The sequence below is a fragment of the Sciurus vulgaris genome, assembly GCF_902686455.1.
Source record: "Sciurus vulgaris genome assembly, chromosome: 6".
Taxonomy (NCBI): domain Eukaryota; kingdom Metazoa; phylum Chordata; class Mammalia; order Rodentia; family Sciuridae; genus Sciurus; species Sciurus vulgaris.
This window is the reverse complement of record NC_136466.1, coordinates 61,802,976-61,830,755: the sequence shown is the minus strand read 5'-3', so window position 1 is coordinate 61,830,755 and position 27,780 is coordinate 61,802,976. Positions and strand designations below refer to the sequence as shown.

General features: G+C 52.7%; 1 protein-coding gene across 6 annotated transcripts in view; it reads right to left on the bottom strand.

Annotated features, from left to right (window-relative positions):
* LOC306664073 (platelet-derived growth factor receptor beta) overlaps positions 1-18,965 on the bottom strand; it is a 36,424-nt gene extending 17,459 nt beyond the window's left edge. The window contains exons 1-5 of one of the 6 annotated variants that reach the window (XM_079144750.1): positions 18,485-18,965; positions 17,635-17,812; positions 2,983-3,028; positions 1,665-1,988; positions 358-624 (exon numbers count right to left, since the gene is read on the bottom strand). In XM_079144750.1, coding sequence (XP_079000876.1) covers positions 358-624; positions 1,665-1,988; positions 2,983-3,022 — 631 coding nt within the window. In that variant the 5' untranslated portion in view covers positions 3,023-3,028; positions 17,635-17,812; positions 18,485-18,965. Of the gene's footprint in view, positions 1-323; positions 625-1,664; positions 1,989-2,982; positions 3,029-3,913; positions 4,073-17,516; positions 17,542-17,634; positions 17,813-18,484 lie in introns of those variants that run through there. The other 5 variants (XM_079144751.1, XM_079144749.1, XM_079144752.1 and 2 more) reach the window with 5 other exon arrangements.
* Between the last annotated feature and the right edge of the window lie 8,815 nt (positions 18,966-27,780).

The window sequence follows — 27,780 nt, the reverse complement described above, 5'->3', positions numbered from 1 at the left end:
GTAATTATCACCCTTTTTTATGGAAGAAGAAGCAGGTTCAAATGGATTATGGGCCTTGGGCAAAGTCATTCAGATGGGAAGAGGCTGAACTGGGATTCAAACCCAGCTGGCTCCAAAGCCTGTGCATTTGCCCATTTGGTTACACAACTCAGCTCTCCCACTGTGGGAAAACTCCATCCTTAATATGAGCCTTAGTTTCTTCATCTGTAAAATAGGGGAAACACTACCTCCCTTGGAAGACTAGAGTGAGAAAACAGTGGAAAATGGAGTTACATACTTTGCAAACTATAAAGGGCTATTCCTCTGTGAAGGGTTATACTTGCCTCTGCCGAACATCAGGCCAAAAAGGGGTCTCACCCTGGAGGCTGTAGATGTAGTAGGCATCAGAATCCACTTCCCTCTCCCCAATGGTGGTTCTGCAGATGTAGGTCTTGTCCTCAAAGGTACCAGAGAAGCCTCGTTGGTGGTCATAGGGGATAGGCAGTGGGATGTCCTCCTTCTTCTCGTGCAGTGTCACCACTAGCTGGGGGTCGGTCACTCGGCATGGAATTGTGGTCTCAGTTATTTCCGTGAGAAAGATGAATAGGTCCTCAGGCTCCATTGGGAGGAAGCCCATGGTAGGATCTACAAGGAGTGGAGCAAAGCACAAGGGTTAGGGGAGCTGGGTTTCTGGCTATCTCATGATTGCTAAGTGACTTTGAGCAAATCTCTTCCATTCTTTGGCCTTCAGTTTATCCAATACAGAAGGATGTCACTATGATTTAAATGTCGGTCTACTCCAAAACTCAATGAAATTTAATTGCCATTTTAACAGCATTAAGAGGTGAGACCTTTAAGAGATATTTAGGCCAAGGGGGCTCAATGAGCGAGATTGGTGCCATTATAAAAGGGCAAATTTTCCAGGCATGGTGGCACACATCTATAATCCCAGTGACTTGGGAGGCTGAGGCAGGAGGATTGAAAGTTTGAAGACAACCTCAATAATTTAGCAAGGCCCTCAGCAACTTGGTGAAACCCTGTCTCAATGTAAAAAACAAAAAGGGCTGGGATTGTGTCTCAGTGGTTAAGCATCCCTGGGTTAATCCCTCATATCAAAGAAAGGAGTGGAGGCAAGTTCAGTGACTTCTTGCTCTCTTGCCATTCTCCCTTCTTTGATGAGATGATAACATTAAGGAGACCATTGCCAAATGCTGGCCACTTGATATCAGATTTCCCAGCTTCCAAAATTGTTAGCCAGTACATTTATGTTCATTATAAATTATCCAATCTCGGGTACTATGTTACAGCAACAAAAACATAGTAGGCATAAGAGACAGATGCTCAGAGGCTCTAACATTTGATATTGACAATACAAAGGGAAGAAAGAAGACAACCCACAAGTTAAAGTATGGCTAGTACCTGAAGCTTGGAGAATGAGACATGGGGGCCAAGGGGGAGCAGATAGGAACCAGCTGAGAATACAGTTCTTGGGAGGTAGTAATGGGGTTGGCTGGCAAGGAGCAGACAGATAATCAGGTCAATGGGCAGAAATGAACACACTGATGAACCTGAGTCCATGATTTGTCTGCATTTCTAGAATGGCTGCATTTCATGATGTCACTCAAGCGTTCTCTTGAACTTCCCTGATACCTTCAGAGAGTGGGCATGCAGGTGGGAACCTTTACCTGGCACAAAGATGTAGAGCCGCTTCCTCTCACTGGTCTCCAGTCCAAGGGAACTGTTGTAGGTGCAAAAGTACTCTCCTGTGTCAGCGCCAGTGACATTGGTCAGGGTTAGCATGCTAGAGAAGGTGCCATCCTGGGTCCTGGCCACTTTCTGCTGAGGCACATGAGATAGCCGTTCCCACACCACTGGATCTGAACCCAGGCAGGTCAGAACGAAGGTGCTTGAGAAATTAAGTACAAGCTCTGGCCCTGGGGGCATGATGATCAGGCCCTGGGAGGTCTGTGGCCCCAGTAGCAACAGCATGGGCAGCAACAGCAACTGGCCTGGAGAGAAGGCATCAGATGTCAAGGCACAGGGGCCTCAGCATGTCCCATAGAGCTGTCCCAGAGGCATGTATGCACATCCCCTAAGTCCATGAAGAACACTCCTCCACATCCAACATAGACTGGAACCCTCTGCCCATGCCAGGCCCACAGGTACTCCTGGCCTCTTTCTCAGTCCCTTTAAACCCAGCCTCTGAGTTCTCCAGCAATGCTGCATTCAGGCAGTGGGTAGGAAGGGGTCAGGAAATCCTTGGGAAGCAATTTCCAGGCCTCCAGTTCCTGCATTGCTTCCCAGGTCACTTTCTGGGCCTTTTCCCTGCTGCCCTCAGCTTCCCAGTTTCCCATGAAGCCCAGACGTGGCCCTACTTGGGCGAGGGTGGGAAGGAGGTGCTCAGGTAAACTAGGGTGGAGTAGAAAAGGACAGGAGAGCTGTTGAGGGCCCTGGGAGCTGGAAGGGGCTGGGATGCCACATGCTTGTGTCAAGCAATTGGTTCTCTCTCTCCAGCCTCCCCACTCTCGCCCCATGACATGTTCTGGGGGAAAGATTTTGTAAACCACACTCCCTGGTTTCCTAGGGATGAAAATCAGGGGGGACCCCAGAGAGATGGGCAGTCAGTCAGTCCCTCTAAAACAGTCTGGCAGGTAGGCCATTGGCTAGTCATGATTTTTCAGTCATCGACCCCACCACTGGAGAGCTGAAGGCATACATCCAACCAGACTGAGGAGAGATAGAGTCCAGGGTGACTGCGAGAGGTGTGCAGTGGGGTCTGGAGGACTGAGAAAGAATTTGAGTAGCTGGTTTTGGAACACTGAGGGTCTCTGAGCTCTCGATGGGCAGCTGAGGAGGTATCCACACAGACCTCAGGAAATGTAGGAAATCCAGGCTCAAGAGCATTGATGTTTTTCTGGACTAGCAAGTTTTCCTTGTGCTAGCACACAGCCTCCCAGGGGTAGGGCCTTTCTGGGGCCCCTACCCCTGCCCAAGCCTACTTACCTTTGAGGACCCAAGTGGACATCACATCTGGAAGCTGCATGATATCCTGTAGAGTGAAACAGGAGTCAGAACCTGGAGTGGGCAGAGGCAGTACCAGGACCCATCTTAGCACCTGGTTCCTGCAGAGTAAACCCTTGCCTGGGCTACCCAGCTCCATGTCTGTGGGGTTGAAGTCAAAAGCCACCCGTTCCAAGGCAGAGAGGGCACTCATGACCACAGACCCTCGCCCTTCTGTTTCTCTCATGTGTACCTCCCTGGGCCTTAGTTTCCCTGCATGACAGTGGGGATGGGGAAATTGGGCTAGATAGTGTCCAGGGGCCTGTCATCTCTGACAGGCCATCCTCTGGGTGACAGTTTCAATACCAGGCTCTTATCTGCCAGGACAAATATTTAGGAAAGTGTGATGAAAGGCCTGGAGGAGAAGGAGGGGGTAAGCCAGAACCCAGAGAACTCCCACAGCTCCGCAAGCACAACAGGAAATGGAGGCGGCTGTGGGAAGGGAAGCGGGGGAGTCAGGGCTGTGGAATGTGGGGGGTGGGCCTGGCCCCCTCTGCTCAGCCCACAGCAGCACAGGGAGGCCCAGGGGAGAGGGGCCAGGGCAGCTTGGGGAGAGGCCCCATAGAACTTGGTAGGCTTTGAAGGTCCCTGGACACCACTGAAGCCAAGTTCCCCACCTCCACATCCAGTGTCCAGATGGGGAAACCGAGGCTCTGAGAAGGAAAGAAGTTTACCCAAGTTTCCACAGCAGGTCCTGTCCAAGAGGGAGACAAAGAGCTGGAATGGAAGAAGCAGAGAGACAAAGACATGGGGAGAGAGAGGTGGAGGAGAGGCAGAGAAACAGCCAGTGCTAGAGCTTGGGAACAGAAGCAAGGGACAGAGAGACAGATTGAGTTGGGTGGAACTTTGCCCCATTCTCCCTTAGCAGCCATACCTTGGATCCCAAATAGTCACCAATAGCCAGGTATGCATGGTTCTGTCTGCAGCCTCTACAGGAAGTAGGCCAGAGGTAGATGGGAGTCACAGAGCAAGATATGTGGGAAGGGACCACGTGACAAGGCAACAAGGAGCCTCCTGATGCTGTGAGGCTGCAGACTTACTTTCCTGAGTGGCTGCTCAGTCTGGCCACGCCCAGCGTGCCCCCACCTCCCCATCTCATCCCTTCTAGTTTCCAGTCCAGAGCTGGGGAGAAGGGTTTGAGTCCCCTGAGCACTGCCCCTTGAGCCATGGCTATCTCTTTGGGCTGAGTCTCAAGCTGTCAAGATGGAATGAAGGCAAGTGCATCACCCATCAGAGCTGCATGAGCAGAGGAAGAAGTGACAGAGACCAGAGCCTCAGCTGTGGACCCCAGCCTCAGTTTTCCCAATGCCTGAAGAAACAAGCTGAGCAAATCAGTGTTTCTTGGCCTCCTCCCTCCCTTCAGAGAAGTTTGCCTGAGTCCTCTCGTCTTCCTCTTCCCTCTCTGAATTGCTCCAGGTCAAAGCCTAACCCACCCCTCTGCAGCAGCCCCACCCCCACCCGTCCTGTGCCGGTCCTTCAGCTGGATACCAGGCCTCCTTGGGCAGAAAGATGCAGTGCCCAGGCAGAGCAGCAGCCCCAACAGGGGCCCATCTGCCCCTTGGGGGTGCCCTCTGGCTCCCCCTTCCTGTCAAAGATCTGGGCCAAAGAAAATCATTAGCAGCCCAGGTTCGGGGAGGGGGTCCTCTCAGCCTCCCCGCCCCTCCTCTCCCAGCCTCCCTGGCTGGCCGCACTGTTTATTATTCTAAAGGAGGAATTTGGCCGGTTGGCCAGGAGATGGGAGGTCACTGAAAGGGGGCTGGCCTGGCTCTAGAAGGCTGGGCTGGCCGTGTGGGCTGGGACCTCATGGCATGCAGCCCCTGACTCTGCTCTGATATGGCACTCTCTTCTCTTCCTTCAGACCCTGTCCTGCTGGGCCTAGGGCTGGGCATGGTTTAGAGTCTCTGAGGCTCTGAGCTAGGAGAGATTTTTGAATAGGCAGCAGAGAGGCTCAGAGAGGCACAGAATCATGACCTAGTCACAGAGCAAAACGGGGATCCAGGGTTGGGACTGTTGCTCAGTGGTAGAGCACTGGCCTAGCACATGTGAGGCAACTGGGTTGAACCTCAGCACCACATAAAAATAAATAAATAAAGGTATTGTGTCCATCTGCAACTAAAAAAAATATTTTTTAAAAGAAAGGGGGGAATCCAGGCTGTGGGGAGAGGATAGGGTAGAAAAGATGAGCTCAGAAGAATAGAGATGCTTTAGGAGAATGTAGACACCTCAGGGGTCATGGACTGACCAGACTCTATGAAATGAGCATTTTGGCTCATTTCATTTGACTCACAAGAGTCCTTGAAACCCCTATGAGACTGAGCTGGTCTCCAGCCTTCTTTGGGACTCTGATTCCCTGTTCGTACATGGAGAAGTTTGGTTGGATCAGCTCAAAGAGTTGTCTGTATTATAAAGCCCTGCCTTTCTGACTGGTCAAAGAGAAGGTTCTAGTCACCATTATTCTCAATAAGGTGGCTTGAGGAAGTGGGTCTGGTCAGAAAGGAGGGCTACATTCTTGAGGCCACATGAGAATCCATAACCCATCCCACGCCATGCATCAGATGACACTGGCCATTTGGTCACTGACTTGCTGTGTGGACATTGACACGTCATTTCCTTCTCTGGACCTCAGTTTCCCCATCTATACAATTAGGATTTACACAACAGTCTTTCAGGGGACTTCTAGTCAGATGTATTTGGGAGGTGGAACCCCACAGAGGCCTGATGGAAGGCACAGGAGCAGTGAGCTAGAGGTCTAGAATGCACCAGAATGGGGATCAGGGCATCCAGACATGACTTCAGGCCATCGGAATAATGTTCGACATCCCCAGTTGCCCACTCAATGTCTTAGTGGCCATTTTGTGCTTCCCAGAAGCTGATGTGGTCCCAGGAGACCCAGGCAGCTGACTTGGGGTGGCACTTTGCTGTAACAAATTCCATTCTTCAGAGAAAAGGACTGCTTCAGGTAAGAACCACACGGAATATTCTCAGCTCCAGCCCTCCCTCCTATAAGCACTAGGACAGCATGGCTGTCACAATCAGGGAGTAGGCACCCACCACCGCCACCACTGTCCTGCCAGGGAGTTCCCTGCAGCAGAAAGGGACAGGATCCTTAAACAAACCCTGTGCCCAGAGAGATGTACTGTGTGCCAGGAAGACCTCAATTCCTCTATACTAGGTTGAAGGGGCACAGGTCCAAAGATAGAGTCACTGCCCACCTCTTCAGTAAAACAGAGGTCCCTTAGGGGAATGGAGTGAGGGTCCCTAGTCCAGGAGAGCAGGCACATTTAGGGAGTCAGTCTCAGCCCCAGCCTTCCCTCCTCCAAGCACACAGAACTCTCCACCCCTTTCCCACCGCCTTAATCTAAATAAATCCAGTCCATCTTGGCCACATCCGCCAGCAGCGGCTTCCCTCCCTCGGGGTCTTGAGGCTCCCACGACACAAGCAGGCAGGGGAGGGGGCCCCGCACAGGATGAGCACATGCACAGAGCACAGATGGCTGCCTACGCGCTCGCTCACACGCTCCTTAAACACATGCAGGCACTAACCATGTGCATGTCCATACAGAACACATGACACAAAGCTCCTACTGTGCCGGCCACATGGGCACGCAGCACTGACTGCTGCCTGGGTGCTTTCCGATATGCTCTTCGGAGATGCACCATGTGTCACAGATCACCAATGTACCCAGCAAATATGACAGTGCAGAACTATGTGCACCCAGGTCCCAAGGGCCCCTGAACACACGTCCGTGTGTGTGTGTGTGTGTGTGTATGTGTGTGTGTGTGTGTGTACACCCAGAAAGTCCCAGTTATTGTGCAATTCTGAGCACTTGACCTATATTGACTCATTTAATCCTCAATCAACTCTAAGATAGAGATAATGATTATTTCCATTTTATAGGTGCAGAAACTGAAGCAGAGAGCACCTTAGAAACTTGCCTAGGGATCCAGACCCAGGTACGGTAGAGCAGAGATGGAAGTGCGCCTCCAAACTCTATGCCACCCCACAGCACTGCTTCTGTGATCACCGCGCTTGTCTGGTTGAGGCTGGGTAGAGAGTGGGTGGGCACTGATGGGAACAGATGGAGTGGGGAGGGATTTAGCTGAGAATCAACAGGACTTAGTGGTTGATGTTGTGAAACTGTAGAGATAAGTTCCTTAGAGGAACCTGTGTCCCTGTGTCTGGCTTGGAATACTAGGGGACAGGAGTGTGCATGTGTGCTGGGGAGATGACACCATTTTCTGAAACAAGAATGAGACCAAAGAGCAGGACTGAGGGTTGTCACTGAGCTGGTTGAGAATGTGGAGGAGCTTGTCAGCCCTGAGTGGACAGTGGACTCTCAGCCTAAAGGCAGAGAACAGACACAGAGGAAACAGCAGTGAGGTGGGGAGGGAGGAAGCCTGGCCGAAGAGGAGGGGGAGCTTGGGGCAGGCAGACTCAGGCCAGGGATGCTCTGAATAAGCAAGATGCCCGAGGGAGGAGGAGGCCCGGCCATGGGGTCATGGTGTCAGAGTCTTGGAATGTCAGAACTCCATAGCTCTCAGAGGTTATCTATGATCCAACCTCCTTCCTGGGCCCTGATGTCCTGGTGGGGATACTGAGGCTAGTGGTCCAAGGACCAGGATCCCGACTCCAGTGGCTGCCTTTTCCTCTCCATTCCTATTAGTGTCCCTGCACCATCCCAGCCAGACAGATTGGTGACAGAGACTCAGAAACGATTGCCAGTTAAGTTGCCAGCAGAAGTGGGACACTGACTCCAGTTTCCTGACCTTTCACGAGCCTTGTCCTTTCTCCTCCACACCAGGGGCACTTCACAGCCCCTGGGACAAACTTTGGGGTGGGAGTACAGAAACCTGAGTTCTTGTCCCAGTTCTTTTGTCACCTGTATTACAGTCCTGCCCCTCCCTCGGCCTCAGTCTCCCTGTCTGTACAACTTTTGGGGCTGACTCTTGCAACTCTCAGGTCCCCACTCTGGAAGGCAGCTGTGTGCAGTGGGGAGGGGAGGGGATGCTGGGGAGGGGCCCCGGCAGGGATGTCATGACTCAGCTCAGAGAAGGCAGCCAGTCCCAGGCCTGGGAGCGTGTGGGGGCAAGAGGCATCTGGAGCCAGGGAGTGAGTCCTCTGCCAGCAGCTGGAGAGTACGAGGGTGACAGCAGCACAGCCTAGACTTGGCAGAGTCTGGCCCATGTGGCCTTCCCCAAGGGCTGAGATGTGGGTGTGATCTTGTATGGGTTAGGGAGCCCTGTCCTGGGAGGCAGGGAGGATGGCTAGGTCTAAAGGACGGAGACACAATTACAAGTGTCAGGGAGAAACCTGGGATGAGAGGGAGGCTCCCAGCTGCCCTCTTCAATCCTGTGCACCTCTTCTGGTCTGTTGAGGAAGGCTCAGCATGTCATCCCTACACAATGACTCTCCCCAAGCCTCAGGACAACACGGAGGACCAGAGAGGGCGAGTGAGCAAACTGACTCAAAGCACACAGTATGAGGCCTGATACCCGGGCGCAGCTCTATGCCATGCTGCTTTTAGACCAGGGGCCTTCCTGTCTGCCAGGGATCCAACAGCTCCCCTGAACAAAACAGCAAAAACTGGCAAAGTTGGGACTATCACGGGCTCCAGCTGCTGTTGAGGTCCCCGTGGATGAAGCACAGGGCAGGTTTCATGGACCCTCATTCCGATTCCTCCAGACCTGGCTACCTCTGAGCACTCCTTGTTGGCTTCTAGCTCCCGACCTGTCCCCTCCCACCTGTCCTCACACTCTAGCCAGAGGAACCCTTCTGCAACATCTGTCTGACTTTGTAGCTCCCCAGACCCTCTGTGGCTGTAGGGTAAAGGCCTGCTTCTCAGCCCCTCCTGTAGGATCATCAGGCCCTGGGCCAGCCACCGTCTGTCACAACCAAGGGAAGAAGGCTGTGCCCTTCCAGCTCCCCAGGGCCCAAGTCACTCATTCTGCTACTCTCCCGGGAGGCCTCCCCAGGGACACAGTGGAAAGAAACGACCTATTTTCTGGAAGTCCAAAATAAAATAAAACATCTGTCTGGAACAGAGCCACCCTGATGAAGAACGGACTGATCCCCCCAACCGAGCCCCCTGCTGCGGTGCACGCCCCCTCACCCATCAGAATGTGTGCTGGGGGCAGGGATGATGCTGGCGGCTACTTGGAACGGTGCGTGGGAAAGCGCTCAGTGTGTGCCTTGTGGCCTCTGGGGGCCTAAGGGAGGGAGCTTGGGTCCCCATGTAGGCCTGGGAACCGACTGGGAAGGAGGTCAGAGAGGGAGGGAGTCCCCTGCGTGCCCCTGCCTGCTGCCTGCCTGCCGGCCCAGCAAGCACTTCCTGTCTCCTGCAGGCGCCTTGCAGGCCTCCCCCTGCTGAGCCCCCATAGCCCTGATCTGCTCTGGGCCATATGGCCTGGCCCTGCCCAGCCCAGTGGATCCCAGGCTCAGAGTTCTCCCTCATCAGCCCTTTCAAAAGAAATAGGGACTTAAATGGCCTTGAAAACAACAAGAATACTAGCTACCTCTGATTTAGGACTTATCACCCATCACCTGGGCTAAACTCTGTGTGAATTTTCTCATTGAGTCCTCAAAACAATCCCGTGACTTGGTGCTGCTTCCGTCTTATAGATGAGGAAATGAGGCCCAGAGAGGTCATATCACTTGCCTAAGATCACAGAGCTTGCCTCAATAGCTCCAGTGTTCAATCCTGAGCAGACTGGCCACCCAGCACACAGGCTCAACACCTACTTGGCCCCCTGTCTCAGGCAGGACACGAGGCATAGCGGACTGCTAGCAAGAGCCAGACACGTTTAGGAGTTGCCAGCCTGTTCCTTCACCCTGTCTCTGGATTTCTTTCATTCCTTCACACTCTTTTGAGCTAAGGGAAGCTGACAGTTAGAGGGGCAGTCTGTCCTACATTTTTCACAGAGCCCTACAATTTTAGGGCTGGAAGGGGCCATACACAGCTCCATTCATGTCTTCCTGACCCTCTCTGCAATGGCACACCTCCCATGACAGGGATCTCACTACCTCATCTGTGGCCCTCTCCATTCTGAGGCAGCTCAGGTGTTCAGAGGTCAGACTATCAGAGAATGTTTTTATTTTGTTGCGCACAATCTGTTTCCTGTGTCTTCTACCTCTTGATCCTGTTTCTATCCCCCAGCTTCCCCACCCAGGATGTCTTTCTTCCCATTCACTCTTCTGATATCCCCCAATCTGAAAACAAACAAAAGCCCCCTATTAGTTTGGAGCAGGCACTCTGCTAAATGGGACGATGTTGGGATTTTATTTCATCCTTACAACATCCCTTAGAGGAGGCCCAAGGTCACTTGGCCAATAAGCAGAGGAACTGTGAGCAAACTCAGGCAGGTCTGAGTCTAAAATTGAATGCAAACCAGGCACAATGGCGTGCACTTGTTATCCCAGCAGCTTGGGAGGTTGAGCATGAGGATCTCAAGTTCAAAGCCAGCCTCAGCCACATAGCAAGGCTCTAGCAACTTATCAAGATCCAGTCTCAAAATAAAACATTTAAAAAGGGCTAGGGATGTGGCTCAGTGGTTAAGTGCCTCTGGTTCAATCTCTGGTACCAAAAAACAAACAGAACAAACTAATGCAACACTAACCATCTCCTGCCAGAGACAACTCCATCCACAGAGAAACATTCCCTCCCACATGAAGCTCACCGTAACAGGGTTCATATAGAATCCAGGCCCCCAGGGACAGAGAAATCTCCAAGGGCAGGGTCCTACTCCTGCCCTCACTGAGGGGCAGTGTGTCCAGGGGTCCTGCTTCAGGTCACCCAGTAATTTGAAAGCCAATGTAGAGATAGAACTCAGGACCCTTCTGCAAAAGATCAGCATATAGGGTTGAGGGGAGGGGTCAGTGTGGAAGAAAGCCTCTGTCTGGTCCTGTCCCTAGGGCATCTGAGATGGAGCGTCCAGGCAGTGAGCCTTGATGTGTGGCCAGCTCTGCCACAGGCCTGCCCCTGAGGCCCCAGCACCTCTTTGCCCCTCTCCACACTCCAGGCCTCTGGGGCTGCAGAGTTGCAGCCTTCATCTCCCTTGACTGCCCTCCCTGCCCCCCACCCTCCAGAGCCTCTCCTCTGGCCGGTGCCATGGCAACGGAGAGCACCAGGCCCTGGCAGCCAGAGGAGCCCCCGAGAGGGGTCCCAGGCTGAGGCGGGGAGGGGGGCGCGGCAGACGCAGACAAGCAAACCTTCTGTTCCTCAGACTGCTGCCAGCCGGGGATCAGCCGTGAGCCGGGCTGGGGGCCACAAATAGAATACTTTCTCAGAGCCAAGTGGGCAGGGGGCAGGCTGGCCTCAGGGCCCACTCATACTGACCCACCAGCATGCAGCCTTCCCCCACTAGAGCAGACGCTGCAAATTGGGCAGGGGTAGCTGGCTAATGAGAAAACCTGCCATTAGTTGGTGCCAATTATGGAACATTGAGATTCCCCTCAGCCCTCCTGGGAAGCAGATCAGGAGGAAGGGACGCTGCCACGTTTCACTTACTCTCTCTCTTTCTCAGTATCTCTTTTCCTACTCCTTTCTTCAATCTTCACCCTCTGATTCTCCCACTGACTGTTACTTAGCCTCTCTGAGTCTCAATCTCCTTATCTATAAATCAGGACTCGTCGTTGAGCGGTCAAGCCTCTTGATGGAGTTAACACCAGTAAATGCCTATGACAGGGTCTGGCACATGGCCCTCTGCAAAGCCAGAGGCCATCTTCTTCTGATTCTTTGGCTCACGGGAGAATCAGTCATTCACTTAGTCAGCACACAGCTGAGACCCCACCAGACCAGGCTTGCCAACAAGGGATGCATGTGACAAATGAAATGGTGCAGGAAAACTCTCCCAAAAGGACTCTCAGGAAGGGGGAGCTGCTGTTATTATTGACGTTGGCAGCAGCATCCCTTCCTAGTCACTGGGAACTTGTTCACTAGTTCACTTCACAGTTCCGCAAAGAAGTACACACTCCGTGGCCAGCCTAGGACCAGAAGCCAGATCCGATGACTCTCAGTCCACTGTCTGCCAATTGGTTCTTTCCTTTACCTTTGTTTTAGTCCCTCAATTTGATTTCCTACAAATCAGGAAATATACCTAACAATTATTTGGGATATCTCCAAGTTCCTAATATGAGATTAAGCCTACAGTGGGTGCTCAATAGATGCTTACATAGCATGGGTAATCAAATGGCTGTTTAGAGTGGGCTCTTCTGGTCCTCAGGCCAGGGGCCTCAGGACTCACTAGGCTGGGAAACTGGGATGGGCAGGGAGTGGAGACCTTTTCTCTTCAGGAAGGAAGTGGGACACCCTGATTGGGGTAGAACAGACACATGGGACCCTGAATCCAATGGACTATGTCTGATGCAACCCAGGGCAGGAAAATGGTATGGGAGCTCAGCCAGGTTGGGAGCAGCAGCTCCAGCCTCCTGGGCATAAGTCTTAGTTCTTCTATCTTGTAACTGTGTGACCTTCTGAGTTTAATGTCTGTGAGTCTCAGTTTCCTGGAAGATGGCATGAGATTCCTCCTTTTCTATTGCTGTGAGGAATAAAGATGACAAAGAGCCCTCAACATATAATAGGTGCTCAGTAAATACTATTGTGATTATATGATTAGTCCAGTAGGGAGGGAGAGTAGGGCTTCCTGAGGGAGGTGGCCTTGAGCGAGGCCTCTAGGATTCACTTGAGTTCTTAGGCAGACGATGCCAGTGTGGGATGTAACACAGGGCTCTGTGTGAGCAATCCAGGGAAGCAGGAGATGGCCAGGCATCTGAGAGAACTGGTAGGAAGAGATCTGATGGGCCATAAATTGGGGCTTATCAGCAAAGAGTTAGGCAATGGGCAGAGAGGGAGGCCAACCTTTGAGAAAGGTTTGGGGTGCTGGGTGAGAATTTTGGCTTTGCCTTGGAGACACTGTGAAGCCAACTTTTCAGGCTATTGATGGTAATGGTGGCAACTAGCTGCTGCTGGGATGAAGCACTACGGCGGGGGACCCACTCAGGAAAGTGACATGAGCAGGTTGACATTCTGTGGGATTGAATTGGAATGGGAGCAGGGAGTCAGTGAGGCCAGTTCCAAGGATGAGGCCATACAAACCCAGCCGAAGCCCCTGGCAGGACCAGCTATATCACTTGCGGGGCAAGTGCAAAACAAAAAGACAAGGATCCTGGTTAGAAAATATTAAGAACTTCAAGACAGTAACCATTGAGCCTTAAACCAAGTGCATGTTCTTTTAAACATGGGGCCTTACCCCTGCTCCCTGAACTAAAGGGAAAACCATCTGTCCATCTGTCCATCCATCCATTCATCCATCTCCCTGTGCATCCTTCTCTACTCACTGCTTCACTATCCATTCAGGAGATGAACCTCAGGCTGGTAGTTGATAAGGAACCTAGCACCGGTGAGATGGAGTAGCCCACAGCCCAGGGGGTTGGAGCTAATCCTTTACCTCAAGTCCAATGCCCTGGGTTGACAAGTGCCAGGGCTCTTGTGACCTGTTTATAAAGTTAAGCCCTGTCCCTCCAGAGATGTCTGGAATTCTCCACCCTCCATGTCCACTTAGGCTTAGACGCTGGTGGGATCACAGGTCTTGGGGTTCAACTTTCCAGGAAAGAAAAGTGAGCAACAGAGTGAGCTGAAACAGCACTGAAGAGTCCAGAAGGGACTCTTGGGAGCCAAAGACAAAGATGGATGGACCTCTGGGGCCCTTGAACTTCTCCCTTGCCCTCCCTCCTTTTTAAGAGGAAACGAGAATACGCTGGCCAGAATGGAGAAGTGATGTGACCTAAGGTTCTTGGCCCAGAAAACTACCCCATGGGGGTTCCCAATCTTCATCAAGATGGCTTTGCTTCCCTTCAGTCCAAATCTGCCCTCTAACCTCCCCCAAGAGATACCAGGAAGCTGAGCACTGGTCAACAAAGGGGGTGTCTAAAGAACTCCAGGTCTTCAGAGAGGTGGTGACGACACAAGCAGATGGTGGCTCCAAGGAAAGGATAGGTCTCAGGCTCTGCCATCACCCATGTCCTGCACAGTCATGAGTGCATCCCTTCTCCTTCCTGGAGCTCAGTGAAGTCAAACCACGTGACCCCAAAAGTCCTTTTCATCTCTGACATTCGGGAACTTCCTGACCTTCTGGCCCTCCCAAGGGACAGCCCTCTCCATCACAGGGTGGGGAAGCTAGTACCTCCTGCAGATGAAAGGTTTGGGCACCTGAGACATCAAACGGTCTGCTCGGAAGCAGGAGAAGCAAGGGTATTAATGCAGTAAAAGCAGTACACTTTGATATTCAAAGTTCTGCACCAGGCCTGAGACGGGGTAATCCAGAAAACCCCTGAGTGGGTGGGGCACTGGGGCAAGAGTTGGGGGTTCAAGACATTCTTTTCTTGATGCTCTGAACCTGAAGGCTAGAGAGGGACACGAAGAGGCGTCTGCACTAGAAGCAAAAATTGTCAATTCCACACACTCTCCCCAAAGGGGTGGGTCTCTGTGTCCACTCCTGTCACCTCTGGACCCCATTATTAATTTGGGCCAAAGCCTAGCTTTCTCTTGAAATCAGAGCCCGTAGGTTTTGTCAGCAGCCCCAGGACCTCCCAACTAAGTGCAGGAACTAGGCTGAGCACCTTGTCCATGCCATTGCCTCCTGGAGCCCACTGCCAAGGACCTAAAGGGTCATCCATACTATCCCTAACAGGACTGCCTCCCTCCCAGACATTCCTTGTTCTCAGTATCCCAGGAAAACAGGCACATGGTCTCTGCAGGAACATGTCCTCAGAGCTCTCTGAGAAACCAAACACACCAAGGGGCACCTGTAATTGTCAAGAGGCCCCTGTAATTGTCAGAAAGTCCCTCCTCGTATTCCAGGTTAAGGTTTTCCATTAGTGGTCATTGATCCTGACCTCTTTCTGTAATGTGTAGAAAAAGGGTAAGTTTAAAAAAAAAAAACAAACCCTTTCATTCTGAAGTTAAATATGCATGATCCCTGAGTACACTGCAGGGCTTGTGCTGCTGCTGATCTGGGCTGGCGTGGCTTAGAATCCTGGAATTGTTCTGGGGCTGGAAGCCAGCTTGGCGATGGTCTGGGTCACACTCCTCATTTGACTTCTGGGAAGACTGAGGCCCAGAGAGGGACCAACTTGCCCATGATCACATGGCGTTCTAGGGGTTGATGACCCCCAGAGGAATGCCCAGGGCCCCCACAGCCAAGTGTGTCCTCAGAGTCTATGCTGGGCCCGGGGCCCCACCCAGTCTTGTATCATGAGTTTCTGGAGTAGGAAATGTCTGCGCGCAAACCCCAGCTCCTCCACTTCTGAGCTGTGGGTCTCTGGGCAATTGACTTAACTTTTCTGGGCATTTCTTCATAGGTAAAATGGAGAGTGTTTATATCTACTCCTAGAGATTGTTACAAGAATTAAATTAGTTCAGCAAATATTAATTATGAGCTTACTGATTGCCAGGCATGTTCTAAGCGCTGAGGAAGACAGCAGTGAACTGTGAGGTAATGGACACAAACACAATTAAAATGCACATAACTGACTCCTGCTGTATCCTCCTGCACACACTGCTTCCTAGCTGTCAAAGCTCTGACCCTCAGAAGGGATAGAGACTCTTGACCCTTCCTTCCCTCTCCCCTAATGGGGAGAACTCTAAAAAAATCTCATCCCAAAGAGCCAGTGCTCACAGGATTCTGAACCATCTGCAGGAAATGGGTGGGATTTCAGGGTTGTCTAGGGGTCCTCTCATTCCTCCCTCCCTACTCACCATACTTCACAGCTTGACTTGAGCCAAACACCCAGAGTCCCTTCCTGTAGCCCTGAGGGCAAGTGATCCCAGGCAATGCATATAGTGCCATGAGGGCAAGTGAGCCTTCAGAATATACATGGTGTCCAGGTCCCTTCCATGGGCAGAGGCCTTTGTGGACTACAATCATTAGAATAGCCAAGTGGTCCTGTGCACGAGGCAGAGAGCAGCCCTCTCTTAGTGGCCCCAGGACCACCCCACGAACACAGGAACTAGGCTAAACTGTTGCCTCTTGAACCTCACAAACTTCCCTGTTGCTCACAGAGGAAGAAACTGTGGCCCAGAGAGGCAAAGCACTGACCCAGGGTCACACAGCTAGGAGCCAAATTGGGTAAGAGCACAATCTTCTGAAGCCCGAGGCTGTTGGTGTTCATCTGCAGGGTCCACTACTTTCCAGGAAGGAAAGCAGCCAGAGAGGGGACACAGGGCTCTGAGGGTGACCACACAAGGGATGTCAATTGAGCCAGGCAAGCACCTGGGCTCTTGACTCTGAATGCACGGTGCTTTCTGCTGCCTGCCCACATCTGTGGGCAATTACAAGCCCCAGCTCTTCTCCCCGCAGAGGAGGGAGGGCTGCCAGATTACTGCTGTCTGACCAGATGGCCTCCTTCCTCTCCCAGGACCAAGCCAGGGCCTGGGTGGACCTTGAAGCAGTCAGACCTGAGGCTGCACATTGTGCTGGGGCAGGTGCTGAAGCCAGGGACAGGCTCTGGGGATCATGGGGACTACCAACTGACCAGAAGCTCCCTGGACAGTGCTGGGATTAAGACTTGGGTTCAGACAAACCAAGTCTTCTAACTGTGTGACTATGGAAAGTCACTTAGGCTCTCTAAACCTCTGTTTCTGCAAAATGGGATAATAGCCACCAATTTCAGAGCCTTGCTATGAGGATTATAAGGTAGCTGTGGTACAGGCTTTGTGCCTGCATGTGGTGGGTGCAGGTGATATGTTCTCCAGTGCTGTGGCTTCGGGGCCTCCTGCCTGGAGATAGGGCAGGACTGCATGACCTCAGAACGTCTTGTTAGAGGTCTCTGGGCATTCTGGGAGTGGCAGAGGCCAGCAGAGACACTCCTCCCTGCTTGTGATAAAGAAATGCCATCTGAAGAAGCCCCCTGATACTCTGGAAAGAAGGCAGAAGGCCTAAACAGGAGGTTACTAGGGACACAGGACAGCCAAACCCGAGGTCTGAACAATCTGATGTGCAAACAGAACATAAACAGAAACAAGGCTCCAGCACCAAGTTCATGGCAAGTCCTGGAGGAAGCAGGAAGGCCCTGGAACAGGCGGAGCAGCAGGGCCCTTGAAAGAAAAGTGACCAAGTAGAGTGTGCCATGGGGGGTGAGGAGGGCAGGTGCCCGCAGACAGGATAGTGCCAATTTCTTCTGAAAATTCTGGGATTCGACTGGCAGAAACCAAAAGCCCATGTCTGAGCTGGGTGCAGGGGCACACACCTGTCATCCCAGCTACTCGGAGGCCGAGGCAGGAGGATCTCAAGTTCTATGCCAGTTTGGGTGACTTAGTAAGACCCTGTCTCAAAATAAAAAATACAAAGGGTTGGGAATGTAGCTCCGTGGTAGAGCATGAGCACTAAGTTCAATCCCGACTACTGAAAAAAAAATTGTGAAAAGCCCAACTGGAGTAACAGGGTAGGAGAAGCTTCCTGCCTCTTCAGGCTCTGCCACTTACTAGCTGTGTGGCTACAGTTGCATGCTGCTACATGGCTGCTCATGTGTACAGCAGAGGAAACACGGTCCCTGCTCTGGAGAGCATCACAGGAGATGTTCTCAGAGTACCGGGCACAGGCCTGGCATGCAGTGTCAATCAGTGGCAGCCGCTGTTAGGAGGTGGAGCTTCCTACCAGCACTGGAGAGCCACAGATGGGCTCTGGGCAGGGAGGTGGCGTGTCAGACTCCTGTTTATTGATGGAGCCAAGAAGGCGCAGAGTCCAGAAGGAAGAAGAGAGCAAGAGGCTGAGCAGCCACCTACGATGGAAGAAAAGAGCCTAGTGGCAACCCCTCTTCACAGAGGAGCCTCCAGATCTGACAGCTGGGTCACCCCCACCCCTTGTTAGGACTGCTAGGCCTATGCTAGGCAATTGCTGAGGCCCCCTTCAACCCAGAACTTTCCCAGTGACTGGGGGTTTAGAAGGACGACTTAGGAATCTGGAAAATTTGCAAATCCATTTAAATCCCCAAAGGTTGCCTGGCGGCTGACTGGCCTAGAGCCAGACTGATTCTTAGGAACAAGACTTGGGCCAAGGGACTGAGGCTAGTCCCTGAGGTCCCCAGTACCCTGCTAGGTCTCTTCCCGTGTATCCTGCTTGCCATGTCCCAAGTTCCCTCCTGGGGCCCTCTCTGTTCTTCCCACCACCCCCCATAGACTCTGCTGGGTGTTGGAGGCCCTGCTGGGCACTCAGAGGTCTCTGTCTGAAGAGGGCAGGGAGCAGCAGAGTTAAGGGGGCAGCAGCTCCTGCCTTGGGGTGGGGAGGAGAGACCTGACTCCTCCGGCCCTGACATCACCCGCTGCCACCCAGCCTCCTCCCATCTGGTTTTGTTAAAAATATTTTCCATTCTTTTTTACCTTCCCAAAGAGGCATATGCTGGGGCAAGGGGACAGGATATGAGACTGGGGACCTCCCCTCTCCCTGCACTTACCTTGCTGCTCGTGGCTTCTGCTGTGGGCAGGGACCCAGGCTGTGTGCTGTCACCCCCTCCAGGAAGTCCGCCTTACTGCCCTCTCCCTGTTATTAGAGAGACTTTGTCGGACCCGAAATGGGCAACAGCTGGGTAGAAGGGCAGCAGGAGCCTCGCAAGCTCCCTGAGACACCGGAGAGCGGGAGGGGGGTGCTGCACAAGTGAGCAGCGGCCCAGCCTCGCCTCACTCCCAAAGCATCCTTTGGGAGGAGCAGAGTTGCCAGGAGGGGCCGCCCTGAGTCTGGCCGTCTGTGTCCGCTGGGCACAGGCTGCTGCTGGGTGGCTGGTCTGAGGGTCCTGGCTCTCTCCTCCTTGTTGATCTCCTCCTTTCTGGCTCCAAGTTGCTTACAGAACGATCTAGGGTCCCAGCTAGGTGGGCAGGGACTGCCGCAGGCAGCCCCCGGAGCTCGGAGCTCACACCACTGTGGGCTTCCCTGCCCCCCCACACTTTGGGGGAAAGGCTGCAGGGCCGCCTCTGATTGGTCCAGCTGGGAGAAGGGGGGCGGTGGGGCAGGGAGGGTGGACGCGTGCGTCTGTTTTCAATTTCAGGGTGTTTTTTTTTTCCCTCTCTCTTTTCCCCCAAGTTTCTTGTTTTTCTTCCTCTTTTCCCTCTGCTTGCTCCCTCCCGTTGTCCGCTCTCAGGATGTGAGGGGATCTTTAGAAATTCCGCAGCCCACGCCAGCCACTGAGTCACTTTTATGAAAAGAGTGTCCCTGCTTCACTTGCCTAGTGCCTGTCTCTAGTGGCAGCCTCCCCTTGCCAAGGTACCTAGGGGTGCCCTTTCTCTGTGACTCAATTTCTCCATCTGTAAAGGAAGCTCTGATGATCTACGTGGCTGCTTCAGGCAACATGCATTCATTGAACAAGCAGATTGAGCTCTTACTGTGTGCTCAACAGTACTGTGGATAGAGGGAAAGACACAGTCACTAGGCAAGTAGGTACCCAGCAGGAGGGCAGGTAAGGGCTGTGAGTGCACTCAGAGGGACACCTAACAGAGGCTTGAGGGAACCAGAGAGCATTTTTGAGAAGAGGGGACTTGGAAGAGGTGGAAACACTCTCCAAGATGATCAGTCACTTTTTAGAAAAGTGAAAGAAGAAGAATCCAGAGAACTGGCACAGAGAGAATGACTTGCTCAAGGTCATCACATTTCCCCGGATCTCCAGGCATATTCTGTTCAGCATCTCAAAACCCTGAGAACCAGGAAGGGGTTATTTGCCCTATCTATAGCAAGGAAACAGAGGCCCAAAGGGACCCAAAGACCATCCTGAGTTCACAGAACAACACCCAAGCTGGGGCAGAACCCGACCTCGTGCACCACAGGGTGGAAGGAACGCAGGTCATCCCAAGACCCACACCCCAACACAGGCGGGCGCGCCTGCTCTGCCTTCTTCCTGGGTTATTCTGTGGCTCTTGCATTCAGTCACTCAACAAGACATTCTTGAGTATCTGTTATGTTCCTTTTCTATCCTCAGCCCTCTTTCCCCAGCAGGGCTGCCAAACCTCAGGCTCCCGGCTGGTTCTCTTCTGCCACCCTCCCCTCCTCAGATTAGATGTCTCTGGTTGCAGACTTCCAGTCCCACAGCCAAGGACATTATCTTAAAAGAACTTAAAGGATAGAACTGACTCACCTCCTGCCCGCACTATGTACATATGGGGAAACTGAGTCCCATAGGGAAAAGGAAGGTGTCCCAAGTCACACAGGTAGAGCCTGGCTCTGCCCTCCACACTTCTGCCTGCCCTCTGTTCCTCCCTAGTCTCATCCAGGCCTCTGCTCACAGAGCACAGCTGAGATTTGCTTGAGCTGAGATTCCATGCCAACCACAGTAGTTTATCTTGCAATCACTTCTTGGTTTTACCCCAGTAGAAATTGCCCAGCAGAGCATCTGAGCTGGGCCACATGGGAGAGGGTCTCAGACTGAATCAGGGCATGGGTAGGGTAATGAGTCACCCAGGAGGGGGGACCTGGTCCAGGGTTTGTTGGTCAGAGGGGAACATGGGGTGATCCCAGAGACCACAGGGTCAGACTTGCACAGGATTTTTGTGCCCAAAGATTGCACTGGAAATTTACAATTCCCTGGGTTTAGTTCCCTAAATTGCAAAAAGAAAGAGAACAAGGGAGAAGGACAAGGAAGAGAGGGAGGGGGAAGGAAAGAAGAGAGTGAGGAAGGAAGGAAGGGAAGAAGGAACAGAAAGAAAAGATATGTAAAAACAAAGAAAGAGAAAGAAAGACAGAAAGAAAAGAAAGAAAGAAAGAAAGAAAGAAAGAAAGAAAGAAAGAAAGAAAGAAAGAAAGAAAGAAAGAAAGAGAAAAGAAACTCTCCTCCTAGTGTTTCTTGACTGCTCACCTTCAAAAAACCTCGAACCAACTGCTGCAACCAGGATAGCTCTGGGGAAGCAAGGAGGGGTTTCCACCCCTTAGTTCCTAAGGAAGCTATTCTGGAGTGAGGACTTGTTGAAAGACCTTGGCTGGGTCTCTTGTTCTGCTTGAGCCTCAGTTTCCCCATCTGTCCATAACAGGACTGGACTTGCTGTGCTGGGAGGCCCTTGGGATGCTCTGTCTGCAAACTCCCTTAGAGCTAGACTCTGGCTAGGAAGAAGAGGCTGGAGGACCCGAGGGCAGGGGACAGCTGGGGGCCAGAGATGCAGCACAGAGGGAAGGGGGTGGTTGATGGTAGCTCCCCGGGGAAGTTGGCTGCCGCCGGTTTCCGGCCAGCCCATCCATCCAACTGGCCCATCTGGAAACACTTAGCCCCTACCACCGTTAACCCTTGGTGGGCACCAGGGGCTGTTCCTCCTCCTCTCCTCTGAGATGTGGGTGGGAGATGCAGTGCTCCACAGAACACCACAGAATGCTCACTGAGGCCTGGACCCTGAGGCAGAAATGCCATGACTGAGGAAAGGTTCTGGAGTCAGAGAAAAACCTGGGTTCAAATCCCAACTTCTCCAGTTTCAAGCTGTATGACCTTGTGCAAGCCATTTAAAAGTCTGAGCCTCAATTTCCTCCTCTAGAAAATGGGGATAATTCAAGGATTAGTACTTAAGAAATTCTTAAGATTTGTACTGTCCTTGGAAGGCCTAGTACAGGGTCTAACGTGTGATCACTGTGACACTGAGATTCCCTCCTGCAAGCAGCCTCCCATCACTGGGCCTCTGGGCCTCAGTTTCCCCTTGTGTGCTCTGAAATTGTGGGCAGTGGCCAGGGGACATGTGCAGTGTAGTAATGTCATGCTGGGGTGATCAGCATGGAACCCCAGCCCCATTGCAGGCAGGATAGGCCATGAGCACTCTCTCACCTGCCCAGATACCAGAAGCTAGGTCCAGCCTCAGACATGCCTGTCCCAGGGAAGGCTGGACTCAGAATGGGGGTATAAGGTACAGTGTGTGGGGACCTGCTGAGGCGACTGGGACACCATGCAGAGGGACTCTGGACCTTGGGATTCAGCACTTCCTTCCCCCTATATGGCGGTACCCTCAAGGGTGAAGAGCCTGAGCTCTGATGTGAGCAGTTGCAGCCCAGCTCTGTGTGGCCCAGACAATCGAGTCTCCAAATTCCCTGAGCCTTGCTGCTTTCAGCTGTACGATGTGGACACATGTGGGCACCTGGCAGGGGCAGAGAGGCCTGAGTGAGCCATGTGCACAGGCATCTCATGCAAGACCTAAAGCAGAACAAGGAGGCTCCACCAAGGCAGCTGACCCTCAGGTGCGCCGGGAGCTGCAGTCTCCACGTGGTCAGTGCTGGAGGGAAGCTTGTCCAGCAGCTCACGGCACGTTAGGGCCAACATGACCAAGGTTCGTGATGGAAGCGACAGAGCCAGGCCTCGTGCCTGTGCTGTGTCAGCCACAGGCTGAGGCTGTAGCCAAGGCTTTTGTCTGAACTCTAAGGCGCATGCTCTTCCCCAAAGGAGGGAACCAGGCTGAGTGGAACACCCCCTCCTAAGACCCCACCCACGCTTGTCAGAGCCGGAAGCGGCGACTCTCAGTCAGTTGGGGGTCAGGGGCCGGAAAGAGAGCTCGAGTGGGAGCATTCCCAGTAGGCCAGCTCAGCACTCACACAGGCAAGGCCAGCGGCCACCACATCTGGCTCTCCCACGCTCCCAGAGCTGCTCCCCTGGCCACCCCCCCAGCAGGGATGGGGTGTGGGGAAGCAGCACACATGTCCCAGGCATCCGACAGTCATCTTGGAGGACCTGAGAGTTGTCCATTGTACAGGCATGGTGACTGAGGCTCAGAGGGTGGAAGGGGCTTGCTTGAGGTTCAGAGAGAGGGTAGCCCTGACACACAGGTCCTGTGGCCCCCAGTTCAGCACCCTTCTGCCTGGTACACCCTGAGCAGAGAAGACAGATCTTTGTGCCTGTGGTTGGGGAGCCAGAGAGGCAGAGTAAGAACTTCCCCACCTTCTGGACATTTATCTGGTAGCCACCACAGTGGGCAGAGGGACTTGCGGACACCTTAGGTCACATTCCACTTAAGACTCCTCTTCTCAGATGAATCTGCAGCCACTGATGCTTTCTGGGATTCTAGAAGATAAGGGCTTCAAGACACTACTCGCTCAGCCTCACCCCAACCCCCTTGGTTGGTCTCCATTTCAGTGCCCCAGGGCCACCGGGGACTGGATTGTATCCTTCTGGCACACATAGATGTTTCAAAGATCACCACAACAGCAGGGCCTTGGAAGACCACATATTTCTTTCGCATTGGACACACTGGCTCCTAAACTCCAGAGAGGACAAGAACCTGCTTGAGAGCACATAGCAGGTCCCAGATAGGACCTCTTACTCTAACTCCCTCACCAGCTATCCATGCAACAGAAGTTAATTGAGCACCAATTATGCAACCTGTGTTTCTGTCCTCCTAAGGCTCAAAAGCAAAGACCAAGGAAAACAAACATTAATAATATTAAATCGTGATAAGCATGATGAAAGAGACAGAGACGATGGTTGGGCAGGTGGGGGATCTCATTCAGGAGACAAAGGCTTCTCTGGAGAAGAAACTTTTCGACTGAGACCCGAGGGTGAAAGGTTACACACCAAGCAAGTGAGAACAGTGTGTGAGGCACAGGGAACAGCATTTGCAAAAATTTGGAGCTAGAAAGAGCTTGGTGCACTTGAACACAGCGAAAAGAATGGCTGAGGCATCTAAGGTTGGAAAGGGAGTCGGGGGCCAGCCATGGAGGCCTTCAGGCCCGAGAGAGTATGGCTTTTATCCTGAGGTTCAACAGGGGCCGCTGCAGGATTTTAAGCAGACCATCCAGGATGCCTGAGATGAGGTGATGAGACTGGGGGTGGGGTGGGGATGAGACTAGGTGACTGTGGCACACAGCAGAGGAAGGACTAAAGGGAGTGGGAGACCAGGCAGGGCACCCCACCTCTGCCCCCAGCTCTCTGTCCCTCTGAGAGGCTATAGCGATATGTCTCAACAGGAAGCTGGAACTTCTCAGTCCCAGCCCAAACTTTAACCACTGACTCAATGTGCGAGCTTTTTCCCTTCCCTGATCTCTGTATCTCTGCACAACAGGTCAGACACAGCGCTCCCTCTGATGAGGACATTCTGTGCTCCAGGCCCTGATTCTAGAATCACCTCTGCTCCCTAAGTGTCTGTGTCCCTGGGGACTGTCTGCCTTTCCCATGTCTGTTTTCCTGGAGAAAACTCAGTGGCTTCAGGCATCACCCAGCAGCAAGGACAAAGCCTTCCTGTAGTACCCTGGAGTGCCAGCAGGTGGCACATCCAGTCTCTGGAGAAGGGCAGGAGAAGAGGGAAGGTGTTCAGAGGAGGGCAGGCCTGAAGGTAAGGATGCTTCACAGGAGCCCCACGGCCCACTCTGAAGCTCACATCTGCCCCCTGGAGGTGGGAAGGGCAGGAATTGCTACTCTGGCATCTGAAGTAGAAGCAAGGACTTTGAGAGGGGAGTTAACCTGCCCAAGGTCGCAAGGGGAGGTTGAGGTGTGGTTGTGCCTGGCCCCCAAGTCCAAAGCCCTTGGGCTACAGTTAGAGGAGTTCAGGAAACTAGATGGAGGTGGGTGCACTGAGGGCCTGAGGCTGGCCAGGGGTCTTCCCTTAAGCCTAGATGCCAGGGCTATAAACCCAATTAAAAACCAAGTTGTCACTCATATTGGGGTGGGGGGGCGTTGGGAATCGAACCCATGAACTTGTGCTTCCTAGCCCTTTATCGCTAAGATCTTTATGAGGCTATCATCTCTGCACCCCACCCCAGGAGGCCCTGGCTGGGCGTGTGAGAGCAGCCTGGAGGGAGGGCTTCCAGGGGGATGAGGGGCCCTCCCAGAGAGTTAGGGGAAGGAGGGGACCAATAAACAGCCACTCCCAGAGATAAGGGGCTGTCAGAGAGGAAGAGGCTATCCACAGGGTAAGGGCACATGGGGGCTTCTGCACTCAGGCACAGCACCAGGGCTGCACTGCCATCTGAGGCAGACAGTTCCCAGGGGGAACATGGGGAGTCTAGGCCCAGGGGCTCAAGGTCACATGGTAGGTCAGAGGCCAAGGTGGATGAGGACCTGCAATTTCAGGACATGACTTTTAAACAAAGTTAGAGAGTCCTTGGGAGGAGGAACTAGGGGTGCCACCTGAGAGCTGTTCAGGACACTGATTGGGGGGGTCTCCCTAGGGGTGAAGGTAGAGGAAAGCAGAGGCTCTTTTGCATGAAGAAGCTGGAGGAGGAAGAGGAACTATGTATTTGTTTAGGCAAACTCCAGCTAACAAGTTGAGGGTGGAGAGGCATACACAGACTTATCATCCTCACTCTCCTCCAGGCCAGCTCACCTAAGCAGGAAAGAAAAACTTCCAGATAGGGCATTGACTTGCTGTGTGGCCTCAGGTGGGAGAGTTCACCTCTCTGAGCTGCAGCTTCTTCATCTGCAAAAGGGTGTTAACAATCACTCCTACCTCCCTGGGCTGTGGTGAGGATAAACCAAGATGATGCATTCCAAGGGCTTGGCATGATGCCTAGCACTTAGAAAATGTTCAATAAATAGCAGTGAGATGGCTGTTATTAGTATGCTAGCACCAATATGCCATCTCAGAGAGGTTTCGTGAAAGGGCACTGAGCTAGGAGTCAGAAAGTTGAAGTTGGGAGAAATCCACAGGAATGGCCGCAGCCCATCTCAGCACACGTCTGCAGAGCATGGGCATATCCACCCAGGGAGCACACAATGCTGGTGGCTTCCCAGGCTCCAGGGATCTCTGGCTCTACCCTTCTCCCTGATCAGGAAAACTTCCTTTGCTCAGAAAGTCCCCTGCCACTTGGGCCTATCTCTCAGCCTTCACCTGAGTCCTGACTACATTTCCTTTACTCTGGACCCCCACCCAGCTTCCTCATTGCTATTGGGCTCTCAGACTCAACTCCAACCCCCACCACTCAGGACTGGTCTTTCAGTTCTAGGAGAACATGGTCCCCTCAGCCCTCAGGGCCTCTGTTCATACTGCCCCTCTGCCACAATGTCCTTCCCCACTCACCAGGGGCCTGACTCATGTCACTGCCTCCTCCAGGACTTCCCTGATTCCTTCTTCCTGGCCCTCGCCAAGATGTCGTTTTGCTTTTATTATGATTATTTGATTCCTACTTGCTCCCCCACCACACACACACACTTACACTCTAAGTACCCTGAGGGTGGGGCTGAACACAGTGCCAGCAGAGGGGTGTGGCAGGAATGTGTCAAATGAACACGGGTTCCTATACCTAATCCCATCAAAAGCCTACCATCTAGGTTTGGTTTAGCATAGTCTTGGAATGAGAGGGCACCAGTGAAGAAAGGCATCCTAACTGGGGACTCCCAACAGTCACTTCCATGCCTTCCCTATGGAAGAGTTCATCTTCTACAATACCCGTTTCATGATGGATGGCCCTTTACAGAAAACTTGCTTGGGAATGGGCAGCAGGTCTGCAGCGCTCTCTCTCTCTCTCTCGCTCTCTCTCTCTCTCTCCCTCTCCCTCTCCCTCTCTCTCTCTCTCCTCCCAGGAGTGCCCTGCCCTCTGCCCAAATGTAGCCCTCGCTCCAGGCCTTCCTTCTCTTCCCCCAAGCCCTGCAGTCCTCGTTACTGCAGCTCAGAGTGAGTTCGGTCCTCTCAGGCTTCTCTCATCCTGATTCTCACTGACCCCTTGAAAGGCTGGCCCCTGAGTCCAGCCCAGAGCTCCAGATGACTTCTAAGAATAATTTCACCCCTGTGTCCCTACTTCCTGACCTGGAAACATGGGGCCTTCCCTGCTGAGACAGCCAAGTGCTATGTCCATGCTCATTATGTCCAGCAACAACCCAGGCAGGCCCTTCCCTTCTACAAGCAGTCTTCATTGTGCAACAGAAACCTGGGCTTTACCACTTTCCTTTTTGGACCTCAGTGCTTCCACTCACACAATGGGAAGACTTCCTCTAAGCAGTAAGGGGAGCCCAGGCTTACTGTTATGTATAAGAGTGAACTTTTGACCAGGGCCAGCTTCGTGGTCCTGGTTGAAATGTTCTACTGTTGCCATCTTGAAATTCTAGATAAGTTTTGAACAAGAAAACTTTCTTTTTCTCTTTAGTTGTGTGTGCTTTATGAGCCAGCAGGCCACTTTAGGGGGATGAAGCAGAAGGAGTGGGTAGCCTGAGGCCAGGATGGCTGTGCTTCTCAGGCATGTAGGTGGTAGAGAAACTCACCCAGGTAGTGGCCAATTCTTGGGCTTGATCTGCACCTGGTTGAAGGTCTTGTGTTATAGATGCCAACTCTCCTGCTCACCATCCCAGCAGGATGACCATGGCCCACAGGTGCATCTTCACTACCTAAGGCTTCTCCATGGGTGGAGCCTCCTTCTTTGGCCTTGAGCAGCTGCTTCAGCTACTTACTTCCCACACTGGCCATGGTTTAGAGACCTTGGTTGCTGCAAACTCTACATCCGCATTTGCGGCCAGTAGGACACGTCTAGCAGCAGGTCGAGGTCCATGCTGCTCTGGGTAGACTTACAAAAGGTCATTTCTGCTTTACTTCAGCCATCTTGCTGACTCCTGCACCTTGTGTTTCATTTTGCACTGGGTCCTGCAAGTCATAGCCTGACTTTGACCCAGCTGCCTTGTTCTCAGATGATGCTGACCAGCCCTGGCTAATGTAGTGACCCAAGGGAGAGAAAGTTCAATCAGATTAAGAGCCTAATTCTGCTTTCTTTTGGGGGACCACACATCTCTGCCCAACCAGGGGTCTCCCAGGAAATGTCAGAGGATCAAATTCTACAGGGCTTTTCTGCACAGCTCCTTGACCCTGAGCCCCCTTAGAG